This window comes from Chanos chanos, chromosome 13 (genome assembly GCF_902362185.1).
Source record: "Chanos chanos chromosome 13, fChaCha1.1, whole genome shotgun sequence".
NCBI classification, from domain to species: domain Eukaryota; kingdom Metazoa; phylum Chordata; class Actinopteri; order Gonorynchiformes; family Chanidae; genus Chanos; species Chanos chanos.
The window spans coordinates 22,500,175-22,513,515 of record NC_044507.1 but is presented as its reverse complement, the minus strand read 5'-3'; the positions used below and the strand labels follow the sequence as shown (position 1 = coordinate 22,513,515).

General features: G+C 45.2%; 2 protein-coding genes across 2 annotated transcripts; both read right to left on the bottom strand.

The window, feature by feature from the left end:
* Positions 1-1,907: 1,907 nt before the first annotated feature.
* On the bottom strand, positions 1,908-3,380 carry itpripl2 (ITPRIP like 2). Its single transcript, XM_030791002.1, has one exon. It carries the CDS (start codon positions 3,378-3,380, stop codon positions 1,908-1,910), a length of 1,473 nt encoding a protein of 490 aa, XP_030646862.1.
* A 3,893-nt stretch (positions 3,381-7,273) lies between these two features.
* On the bottom strand, positions 7,274-11,469 carry LOC115826796 (5-demethoxyubiquinone hydroxylase, mitochondrial-like). Its single transcript, XM_030790696.1, has 5 exons — positions 11,344-11,469; positions 10,989-11,103; positions 10,456-10,595; positions 9,141-9,209; positions 7,274-7,386 (listed from the first exon to the last, which is right to left on the bottom strand). The coding sequence occupies exons 1-5, from the start codon at positions 11,452-11,454 to the stop codon at positions 7,309-7,311; spliced, it is 513 nt and encodes a 170-aa protein (XP_030646556.1). The 5' UTR covers positions 11,455-11,469; the 3' UTR covers positions 7,274-7,308.
* Positions 11,470-13,341: the final 1,872 nt, after the last annotated feature.

Genomic DNA, 13,341 nt, shown 5'->3' with positions numbered 1-13,341 from the left:
CACACACACACACACACACATACACACACACACATTCACACTAGGTGATCTGATATGTACAATGTACTCTTCCTTTGGATTTTTTTTGGTGTGTGTTTCCTCTGTTTCCTTTTGAGGGGGGTGGTTACTAAGTTGTCTTTCTCACTTCTGTATTTTATATTCCGTTCTTCTTTTCGTGCCTTTGGCAAAGACATGAGAGAACAGCTGAAATAAGGAAAGAGCAGTGCAGCACGGAGCCTGTGCACAGGGATACAGAGGAGGGTGGGAACATTAAAAGCCTTGTCTGCTTTGGGTGGCTCATTATCACAGTTCCCTTTGCAAGCCCAGACTGGTTCAAATGGATGACAGGGAAATCTCTCCTCCCTGGAAACACGGTAGGGGAGGGGGTTATTCAGACAAATAAAATCTGATCAATACAGACTCCAGCCCTGTCTCTGTGAAGCCCATCCAGCAAAGCAATCAAATAGTCGGACCAATCAAACGCAGGACGAGTAAGCCCAGACCGAGACATGACGTCTCCACGGCAACAGGAGGCCCGTGTAAAAGCGTGCATGTGCAAGCAGGTGATGCAGAAAGGCCAAGGCTGAGAGTGTCTCAACGCATGAAAAAAACAAAAACAAAACAAAACAAAGAAAAACCAGAGCGGTTTTAAACCAAGCGGAGCATATGTTCCAGCTCAGGATTTATCCCTAACCTTGAATTACACATTCTCCTTGAACATTTATATCTGTGACAGAACAAAGCATATGTGTAGCAGCATCACTAAATGAGTTGCAAAGTGGCAGGTTAAGAGGTTATAGCTGCATAGTCTGAGAAAACTCATTCATTAAACCTCACTGAAATCTCACACTATCTCACAAACTGTTCAATCAACTGGATCAAAAGGTATCCCCAGACAAAATGATTCATCTTAGACTGTGCCAGCTTTCAGGTTTTTAGCAGTGGCAATAAAACCTGACTGTTTCAGGGTATGGATAGCTTATTCCTCGTGGTCCTCTATAAAAAGGAAATTGAGCAGGAACTGTTGCACTCTTGAGGTAAGTATGGAAAAAAAGCATTCAGAAATCAGCACTGTGTTATTCAGGAACCATTACTTCATGGTGACACTGAGTCAGACCCATACAGTCACACCTCTCTGTGTAAAGGAGGATCTGAGGTAGAGAGATGGACAGGAAGCATTACAGCCACTAAAACCTCAAGAGACCATCTGCCACTGCAGCAGTATTCCCCAAACCAAGAACTCAGGGAACTTAACCTTCCCAGAGCCCACTCAATAACGGCTCAAAACCGTCCAGCACTGTTGTCTGGATGAATTTCTTTAATACATGGGATTCAGATGACTGATTGTGAACAGTTTCCTCTAACTGCCATAAAACAGAGAGGAAAACAGCAATTAGGCTTTTGATGTAACAGTGGATCCTGTAATTATCATGTCCCTTATCAGCACTGTGTTACAGTACAGACACGGACTCCCTTCAGTGGCCAAGTCGCTAAGTTACACAACATTACAACATTACTATACCACACTCTTTCAAGTTCTTTGGTTTCGTACTTTTTGGTTTGCTCAATTTGACCAACCGCGATAGTGCAACAATTACAAAAAAAAAAACAAAAACAAAAAAAAACCCCACAATCCTGCAAAATCTATCACAATTTGAAGTGATAGATTTATATGTACCTGACTGCATGACAATGGCATGAAAAACAAACATATGGCGGTCCAATTTAGATGAGGTCACTTCCTGTACAAACAATATTCAAGCTCAAACTCTGTTCAATAGCAGAGCACAAAAAGGCCTAATGACATTGTTGTCTCTGTAAGGAATCCTACCCAAGACTCTGAAAGGTGACACTAATCCTGAAACGTGACTGAATGTGTGTGGTCTCGTGCTGAAAACAAACCACGTCTACTCAAGCTCAGCATGTTGGCAGCGCAGGCCTCGTGCCAGGCTGCTCTTCTGTGGCCGTGCCAGGCGGACGAGGCGGGGCAGGTGGGTCCAGGTGTAGGCTAGCCGGGCGGCGACCAGGTCAAGAGCCACTGGACTGTACCCTGCCCACAGGTTTGAGGGCGCCGTCTCCTTCACAAGCTTGGGCAAAGATATGGATTCTGGCAAAAGTCTGCCGTCTCCCCCTAAGAGGAGGTGGAGGAGAGTCCGGTTCTGTAGGCTCTCCCTCAGGCAGCGCAGCAAGTCCTCCAGCCGGTCCACTAGATGGCGCTCCTCCCAGGCCTCTGAGGTCGTACTGAGCAGGAGGCGCAACCAGGTTGTCTTCAGGGTGTAAGAGGAGAGCACTCCCTTCCACTCTGCCCGTGCCTGCTGGTCCAGGGTTTGGCCACCGAGGTCACGGATCTCCTTCAGCAGCTGCAGGCACTTGAGGTGACAGGTTCCAGAGGGGAGCCTACCCTTCAGCCAGCCCAGCAGCCTCTGCTCCTGCTTGGGGAAATAGACCGTCCACAGGTCCTTCCCACATAAAGGGCCCGGCCCTGCCGCCACCAGGAACGCCCCGTCGGCCAGAGGCAGGGCGGGGATCAGGCGGACGCCCATGGAGAAGTGGCAGCAGACGTAGTCGGAGCGGGGCGTGAGGCGAAGCAGCACGCGCTGCTCGTCACTCAGCGCCAGGTCCAGGGTGCAGCGCTGCTCAAAGTGGTACCGCACTGAGGACAAGCAACGCTGTGCCGCGGTGTAGAACCAACGCAGCACGCAGTCCGGACTCAGCCTGTGCACCTCTGTGTTCAAACGCAGGAAGGCGTCGGCAAAGGCCTTGTGGCGTCGCGTCCACTCTGACTTGCGCGGCGTCTCAAGCGTGCATAGTGGCGGTCCTTTGCGTCCGTCGGTCCAAACACGGGGGTCAAGGGTCAGGCCACGGGGCAGTCGCAACGGAACCAGGATATCAAAGCAGTCTGGAGCGCCTACCTTGTGCTCCTCATAAGAGCTACCGATCTGAATGAAGTCGCCACGGAAGGCCAGCGAGGACTCGGGTGGCCCGTCAGTGCGACCCGCCCTCACCAACTCACTCACCAGCTTAGCTACATGTGCTTTGCTGTGTCCCAGGACGTGTGGGGAGAGACGGACAAACCTCTCATAGTGATCCTCCAGAAGATCTTTTTTGGGAATAAGTATTTTACCCGGGCCCTCCGGGGCCTTGTGGAAGTCCCGTTTAGTAGGTCCAGGCTTAATCGAACAGAATCTGAAAAAGATACAACACAGAAGGAAAACCATGAAGTACTTAAACAACGCAATGGCCTCCGGTGCCTGTTCAGAGCATCCATCTCCTCTGTCGTCCACTCCTCTGAGAGCCAGATGGTGAAGCAGCAGAAGAGCAGTGCATACACAGATGACCAGTGGCCAGAACACCCTGAGGTTCAGAGTATATACAGTCATTCTCTCCTTGCGGCGGTCCGGTCCAGCCCTCAGCGCACAGTCTGGTGGCAGTGGAAGGCTAGCCCATCCTGCTGAACTAGCCTTCCAGCCACTGGAGACAAAGCTAAGTTGATGTTCTCCTCCACTCTCTCATACAGAAGTCAAATCAAACAGTCCTTTTCTGCTCTTTATGAGTTCCAAGTGAGGTAAACTTCTCTACACAGTTCAGACTGGTGCTGTGTGTTGCTGAGGTGACGTGTATTCCTCTCAGAGTGTTTAAAAATTCCCCCCTCGTTTTGTTGTCGTGAGGACCCTGTGAAATGAGAGAAAGAGAAGCGGACTCTCTCTGTGTGAGTGTGAGCTCAGAGGAAATGCCAAACTCTTGAGAGAGGAATTTCTGTTTTAAAAAAAGAGAGGCGTTCAGATCCCTAAGACCAGTCACTCCCCTCACCCCTCCCTCTCTTAAAGAGACACACAACCTCAGCACAGAGATGACTATCACACTGTCAGTACAGCACACCGGTCTAAAACAATCATTACACAGGACAAGTAACGAGTGATGAGAAAACGAGAAAATAACGAACATCCTGATCAGTCCCTCTCTTTTTCTGAGCAGTGTAAACTGTTTATTGCAGACAATTGTTAGGACAACTACAGCAGATCTCTTCTGACTCAGTACCAGTGTGACCAGGGTTAACAGTGGTGCGTAAATTTCCGGAGTAACATATATGGGATAAATAATTATCAGAGATTATTTCAGTGAGGGCGTGGTTTCTGTAAACCAAACAAGACTCCACTGAGTAACTTAAGGAAACAACACAAATGTCCCAGTGGGAATCTGTGCCATAATTAGGCCTGCGCTGACCTACCACAAACCTTTGATCCCACACACGGGCACCTCGGCAGAGTGGGAGAAAAGAGAGGCTCTTATGGTTTTGTCATAATATCCACCTGGTTCATGTTCCTGCGTTTCTTCAACTCTGCTCACTTCTGTCAGTGGATAGTTTTCCTATCTCTTTAAGCTGGAAACTTGTCTGATAAGCAAACTGAAAAGCCGGTTCAACACCTGTGGATCCACAGAGTGTAATGTGTGTTTACTAATTCTCCGTAAATCCTCCGGTATTGAGAACAGCTTCTGTGTTCGAATTCATGCAAAACATGAATTCAATGAATGACTCATTGTCAGCTTTAGCCTAAGAATATCAGCCTCACAGCAGAGCAGTGAACCGACTAGACAGAGAGAACCACACCTCTACCAAAGCATTTAAGGTTTAAAAAAAACCCACAACACACCACATATACACATGCACACAGACCCTTATATGAATGACATGCTACAGACTAACGCCACACAGCCAGATAGACCCCTGTGACTCTTAAAGAGGACAAGGTCAGAGTTCACAGGGATTTCCTCACAGTGGACCAGTTGACAGTCCAGACTCACTCAGCTCAACAGTGCCCTTTATGCTGCATAAGGGAACTGACTTCTGTTATCAGCAAAACAGGAACCTTAACAAGAAGTTACAGACAGTTTTGCGTTCCTACAGTGCTCATTTAGTGAGTACTTCTTAAATTAATATTTCAAGATGTTTTTCACTTGCCCTGCCCAGTCCAGAAACACCTTAACTACGGCAAGATGTGACTACACAAAACTCAGTACTCCTTCAGCTCACAATGCCACTGCTGGTTTCAGCTGGATATTACGTGAAATTTTCCCCAGGCGATTGCACACAGAGATGAAGTGGTGTGTCTGATTTGGCTCTGAGTGTGTCTCGAGACCAACGTCTGTCTTGAGGAGACAGAGGAGTGTTTGGAACACTGAGAACGTCCTCTTTTAACAGACACGGTCTCTCATCACATGTCCGGCCAGTGTGAATCACTCTCCTGGTCATGCCCTCAGTAACCAGAAGAAGAGAGTATTAATAATGAAGAAGGCTGTGCAGGCCTTTTTCATAGAGTTCAGAATAATAGTGTCTCATTTCTCATTTCTGTTTTCATATGTAGGCCCACTCCCTATGCTAGACTAATGATTATACTCTAACAAGCCAATGGCAGCCAGAGGAGGGGGGGCTCCCCCTGTCGAGTCTTGGTTCCTCTCAAGAAACCTCCTATTTCAGCCCTACCAAGTTTTTCCTTGCCACTGACACCTCAGGCTTGTTCACTGGTAGTCACTTTAAGGCCTGGTGCCCTGCAAAGCTGCTTCGTGACAAGGTGTATTATAAAATAAATGCATTACAGAATTGAAATGAATATCAGAGATATAACTAAGGTTTCCAGACAAAACTTTGGGAAGAAAGGTTTAAAAAGGACAAAAGAGAGAAAAATAACAACAGCAAAGAGATGTCCACATGCTGTCAAAGGCAGCGGGAACAATTTAACCAAAAAAGACAAACCCTGGGAATAAACTTTCAAGCAACACCCAGGGCATGAACATACAGGCTGAAGTGGATACCCTTTTCTCACAGAACGGTTACAAAGGCATTGAGCAACACGACTGAAAACTCAGCCCACACGTCTTAGGATACGTTTGCACCGCATGACTAATGCAGTGTTCCCTGATGAATCTGTCTCCGCTCATACACAAAGATGAAGAGGACAATAATGCTTACAGACAAATCAGGAAACAAACGGACCCCTTAATGAACAAAAGGACATTGTTCTCTGCCTCCTCACAGTGGCATAACAAGCTTTCTCTTTATGTAGAAAAAGCAACTACCTCGCAAAAGATATCCACGCTTCCAGTACTAAAGGAACTACTTAAACCATTTGTGAAACAAAGGGAGACACATGGAAAGTTATGAAAACTATGGGCTGATGTGTACTGTTGGTTACACAAAGATTGCATCACTCAGACTCTCTCTCTCTTTCTCTCTCTCCTTTCTACAGTGGCTCTGCCCCTAGTTAAGTGAGTGCCAAACCAAATGTTTCCAGAGAATGTGCCTGCTGGGATGTGACTGCAGAGAGCTGAGGACAGAAGCCCGCCACAGGACCTCTGTGTGTAGAGCAGTTCATATAAAAATGTAAGGGTGCATTTTATGGCTTTTTTAAGAGCCCACTTCAAAAGCAGCATTGTTTGAAAATGCCAACATGTCAGTTGTTGTTCGGCTGTGCTTCCTTATGGAGTGATGTCACTTCCTGAGAATTTCTGTAGTGGCCCAGGGGAGGTTTGACTGTATACTGGTCCCCATGAGTCTCGGTGCTGATAGCCTGTAACGAGCTAGCACTGACGTCAGGCCATGGGAACCGCGCAAAGGCAGTGCTCTCCCACACCTCAAAACACACACACACACACACACACACACACACACACACACACACACACACACACACACGGGCCTCCCAGCCAGCTGCTCCCTGTGTTTTCATTCTGTAGACTCCATTACACTGACTATCACAGCCAGCCTCATACTGGGGCCAACACGCTGTGTATGTAAAGCACCACGGTTGAACATGACATTTTGAATATTCAGCATTGACCTGCAGAAATATGTTTCCTAAAACACATCAGCTCACATTACTTTATTATTTTTTCTATGAATGTTACAGTTTATTGGCTTCTTAAAGGTACTTTTTAATTGCTAAAAGAACACTAATATCACTTCACAGCTGCCTAACTGCATAAACAGATGCTTGTGTATGACTGCCCTCTAGTGGCACTACATAGGAAGGCGACTCATCACTGACCTGAGAATAACCTCTATACTCAAACATTAGGCATCAGTATAGTGCTACATCAAATGTCTACATGAACGGTACAACTGTCCTAAATAAATGAACTTTTCTGTAGGGGAAAAATGGAACATACAGGAGGAACTCACATGTCAACTTCGAAGAATGTTTTTAATGCCTCACAGAAAAGCATTAGGAAATTCACCGAAGCAGTTTCGTCACATAAAAGTAATATATACATAAGATGAGACCAATGCGTCTCTACAGTGTATTTTTGGTTCTAGATACGTTCCGAGACATAGATGGCAGCTTTGCATCCAGCTTGGATCACGGCCTTCATCAACCAGTATCCAGGAACCTGAAAAAGAAACACATGAGTCACATGACAGACAGAGACAGTCACATGACAGAGGCTGCACTCTCATGGTCCCCACAAAGATCTGCAACAGTCTGAGAATGATAAAGCTCCCATCACACCAGGAGCACCCTGTGATCCCGGCTGCAAAACAAAGTCTGGGAATACACAAACTTTGTGGTGAGCGGAAAAGACTGACAAGGCTGTGCAGAGGGAAAAGGGGAGACCTCTGTTAACATTTTCAAATGTGTCCCTGCACTCACAATAAAAAACAAAAGGTGACGGACACACAAAGAAATTACTCCCGTATTTTTTTATGCTTTTGTGTGGTGTCTTCAACAGAGAATTATGGGAATCCTTGTAGTGGTAGTATGTTTAGAGTGACAGGTGCACCACTGTCTTCATTCACAATTTGTGGGTAGTTTCCTTACTGAGGAAATGCTGGTGACCCCCATGCCATCTCCTGTGTCACATGCACACATCGACAGTTTGGGAAAAGTCTTAGTCTCTCAACAGCAACTCTGCTGACTGCTTTGTGACAGTAAAGACATCGTGACAGAGAGTATATGCTACAGCAGCACTGACAACATAATTTAGCTGAGAGAGTATACTACACACATGGATGAGAGGGTATACTACACACATGGATGAGAGAGTATACTACACACATGGATGAGAGGGTATACTACACACATGGATGAGAGGGTATACTACACACATGGATGAGAGGGTATACTACACACATGGATGAGAGAGTATACCACACACATGGATGAGAGGGTATACTACACACATGGATGAGAGGGTATACTACACACATGGATGAGAGGGTATACTACACACATGGATGAGAGGGTATACTACACACATGGATGAGAGGGTATACCACACACATGGATGAGAGGGTATACCACACACATGGATGAGAGGTTATACTACACACATGGATGAGAGGGTATACCACACACATGGATGAGAGGTTATACTACACACATGGATGAGAGGTTATACTACACACATGGATGAGAGGTTATACTACACACATGGATGAGAGGGTATACTACACACATGGATGAGAGGGTATACCACACACATGGATGAGAGAGTATACCACACACATGGATGAGAGAGTATACTACACACATGGATGAGAGGGTATACTACACACATGGATGAGAGAGTATACCACACACATGGATGAGAGGGTATACTACACACATGGATGAGAGGGTATACTACACACATGGATGAGAGGGTATACCACACACATGGATGAGAGGGTATACCACACACATGGATGAGAGGTTATACTACACACATGGATGAGAGGGTATACCACACACATGGATGAGAGGTTATACTACACACATGGATGAGAGGTTATACTACACACATGGATGAGAGAGTATACTACACACATGGATGAGAGGGTATACTACACACATGGATGAGAGGGTATACTACACACATGGATGAGAGGGTATACTACACACATGGATGAGAGGGTATACCACACACATGGATGAGAGAGTATACTACACACATGGATGAGAGGGTATACTACACACATGGGTGAGAGGGTATACCACACACATGGATGAGAGAGTATACTACACACATGGATGAGAGGGTATACTACACACATGGGTGAGAGGGTATACACACATATATATATTTCTATGCACACACACACACACACATACATATTTACACATATATAATTTAACTGATGTTATATGTACGTGTCGGGCACTTACAGACTCAGCATCATGCTCCAGTCCAGTGTCATGGTGTTCCATTTCATCATCACGGAATTCTTTAATCATCTGTACGAAAAGAAACGATGGCACAGTTATCCTTCTCTTAACAGCAGGCTAACTCCTGTGAAAACCTTGTGTAAACGGAGGAGTCTAAATGAAGACCTGACTGTGAACTTTTTGTCTAAATCAATAAGGGCTCCCACTTCTGTAACTGTGTTTCTGTGGTTGTAAATGCTTGTACATTACAGGTAGAGAGAAATGACAGATTCTGAGATTAGCAGCCTCTCTACAACCAGACCATCCATTCACACCCTCAAAAACACAGCACCTCAAATACGACATCACAACAGAGACATAATATACAGCACACACAACTGTCATGGCAGTCATGTTTAAATCAATTTAAATCTATTTGTTAAGTTTTAATAAGGCTTCTTTAAAACACCTGGTTGTCTCTGTTATCCCACATTCACTACATTTCTATTGGTTGGAAATACAAGATTCAGCAGCAAAACCCAGAACTGTGGTCACGTTCAAGAAGGCATCCATGAAGTAAGCTATACTCAACACACAGAAACTGATGATATTGTTGGAGCCAAAATTTGATGTTATTTATTTTGATAAATTGGATGTTTCATTTGTTTTGCATGGTTAAAGACATTTATTTTGATTTTGGATGTTTTATCTACTTAACCAATATGGAGGTGCAAAATGACACGCCCATGCATTCAGACAGGTGACTGCCGCACCTGCTCTGTTAAGCTTTTTAATTTAGAATAGAACTCGTGTCTGGAGAGGATGCAGCCATACGGTTTTTGACCGCAGCGAGCGCGACCATATTGGAATTTCACAAACAACCAAAGCCTCAAACAACACATGCACCTCCATCTTGCACGGTAGGAATGTTATCATAATCGGATTAATTATCACTTCATCAAAAACAATAAACCAGACCAAACATCAATAAACTCGGCCGTGCATCATTTCAAGATACACGCTGTCGCGCGTCAACCTAGGCTCAATTTAGAACGCTCTTTCAGATATATTTCTGGACTACTTATTTTTTCCCCAGTCCTTTTTGATTGTCTTTTTGTTGAGAAGACAGGAAATCATTTTGGAGGTAACTGGTTCTCAGTTCCTCATTAGCTATTCTTCAGATGTGACTGTTTGTTCTCCTGTGGAACAGACACTTCAACAGCATGTTCAAGATTCAGAACCAGGCTACAGCTACAATCCGGTGAAAACTGCTCGTTGAGATTATGGTTACTGGATAAGACTGGAGTTGGTCGGCCTTTTGCAGGACACAGCTCACCTGCAGAAGCTCTGTGTATTTGTCTGGGTCAGTCTCCATCAGAGCCCTGATCTGGCTGTTATAGTGCTCAGAGATGCTCTCCTCCACTGCCACTGTGCAGGCCATTGCACCCTCTTTCCCCAACAAGGCTGAACCAGCTCCTGAACACACACACACACACACACACACAGTTAGGTTCACACAACATTGTCTCATGTTTTCTTCCACTGGAACGGAACGTAGAGTTATTATTAACACAAGTGACAGTACAGATACACTTTTTGTGTATTATCTTTCAGAGAGACCAGTGGGAGGCCTGGTGGCATGAGTGGGTCTTGTGTGAAGTCTTGTTCATATCTGACCAAAACCACTAAACATAAAAGGGTATTGTTTATGGTTTTGAACAGTAATTAGTGACTCTTTAGTTATTCTGTCACGGTACAAGTGATAGAACAAAACATGTAGACTCACCGGTGCGGAATCACACAGACATGACGTGGACAGAAGTTTGTGTGGTACTACTGGAGTAGTGTGTGTTGAGGGTGTGTGCTCACCTAAAGCAAATCCTGCAATGTTCCACAGAGGCAGTAATACTGTAGGTCGCACTCTGTTTTCAGCAAGGACTTCATTAAACTTATTTAAATGTTTCTTCTCCTGATCCCACATTTCCTGTAAAGACAGTTGTCAATTTACATCAAAAATATCAATTTTCCATATTTTCCACTAGGATCTTCACTTATCTTGCAACATCACTAACGCGCCTAATCTGAGACTATCTCTGCCAAGCAGCATCTGTGCGAGCCATTGGCTGATATAATTTACTTAATCCCATAGGCCGCCACAGAAAAATGTGTTCTGTGTTTGTAATGTAGGTTAAGCAGTCTGTCTTGGTCTAGCTGAGACTTATACCTGTATGAGTGGGCGTGTCTGCGTCTGCCCCAGCACCGCCATCTGGCCAGCATAAATTCGGTTTGCCCCGTATTCCCCAGCATGGTCCACTCTGAGCATTCTGTGAAGCATAGCCTTCTCCTCATCGTCAGCGGTGGGGGGCAGCACGCTGTATCTTTGCACACAAGACACAACTGGGCCAGCTAAAAAGAGAATGAATTGTTTAACATCGGCGAAAATCTAGCTGTGCTGTGCCCGTTTCACCAACAATGCCCTGTTTTAACAACGACTGTTTAAGTCCCTGATCAATTAAATTAACTTGAACAATATTAAAGCAGGGAGGCTCAACAATGTCACAGAAAGTAAGCGTCTGTCAGACAGTTTTGCCTCCTTGTCTCATAAGTGATCAAGCAGCATTTATCGCACCGGCCGGCTCCGGCTGCCAGCGAGTTACTATAAACATTCTTTAGCCTCCGTGATTATGAAAGTGCAGTCCTCTTTGGAATATTTATGTCATTTCATCTTGCCATACGAAGCTCTGTGCTCTTAGATATGCTAACATGCGTTCCACGCATATATCCCTCAATGTTATGAGTACAGTTACGAAACTGTCCAGCTATACAGTAGCTGACTACTTACCTTTATCATTTGAACAAAACTGCTGTGCGCTTCTGAATGAAAGCAGCGGCTGTACCGAAGTGCGGAATACGACGTGGTGTTTGACAACAGTGTGCATATTCGCAATTAAGTGCACACAAGCTTATGAGAACATCAACTAATCAAACATGTAGTCTGCGTTCAACTCTCGCAGTTCAAAACATGAAGAACGTGCAACGTTCTCGTTGTATCTCGCGAGAATTGAGTCCTTCGGTGACAGGATCTGTACTTGAAGTGATTCTGAGGGGGGCATTAGTGTTGATAAAGATTCACATTTGATGTTCCTACCGCTAATATAAATGATAACGTTTTATCACAGGTTAGAAGATCGCAAGAGCAGAGCATGAACGAAAATATCAGGAAAATTGATATTATTGATACTACCTTTCCTTTTTTAATATTATGTTTTTCATGATACTATTTGGAGGAAAGTGAGTTCAGTGAGTGGTGGTATCAATAGTGTGATAGTTGACAAGTGATCTTGGTTTATTTACATATTTACATTGTTTGTGTGTGTGTGTGTGCATGCGTGTGTGTGTAAGTAATGTCATGCTATGAGTGCACCTGTCTGAAATGGGGTATTTAACTGGAAAGAGATCAGGGGCCAGTGCTAGAGAGAGAGCAGAGTATGGGCAGCTGAGCCACATGTTGGAATGTGTGAATCTAGTGGTTTTAATTTTTAGTGGTTGTGGAAGTTGTAGAAGTATAGTTTTATAGATATAGATATAAATAGCCCCAGCCCCAAGTCACTGGGAGAACAGTTTCTGCCCCTGGGGGAGTGGCACACCTCCTGGTCCCTTGGACAGCATGACACCTCAGGGGTGTGTGTTGGGTCTCAATACAGCTGACATAGATAAGGAGCCACAGGGTCCTAATGCAGTGCCAATCCACAGACAAGTGTACAGTCAAATCCTGCATGTCTCATCACTGATTTTGCCTTGGACCTTGCCTGGGTCCTCCCTGTCAACAGAAAGTTTTGTATAGAGTGTCTTTTCCATTTGGAGTTGTAAACTGAGACTTGCTCTCCTCTTGGCCCTTGCAGTTCACACCTTAGCACCACCTCTCCTTCAGTCAGGTGCTCCCTTACATTGAGATCCTGCTTCAGTCAGGTGCTCCCTTACATTGAGATCCTGCTTCAGTCAGGTGCTCCCTTACATTGAGATCCTGCTTCAGTCAGATGCTCCCTTGTGAGTGTATAGACTATATCCTGGAGCCTGTGCACACAGCTCAAGCCTGCTGGCCACTCACAGTGTGGCCTGAGTGTGGCACCTAAAATCAGGTCTATCAGCATGCAGAGCTCCATCCATGGCAGAAGGGCAGCCAGGTGGGGACAGTAGATATCTTGACTACTGAGCAGTACTA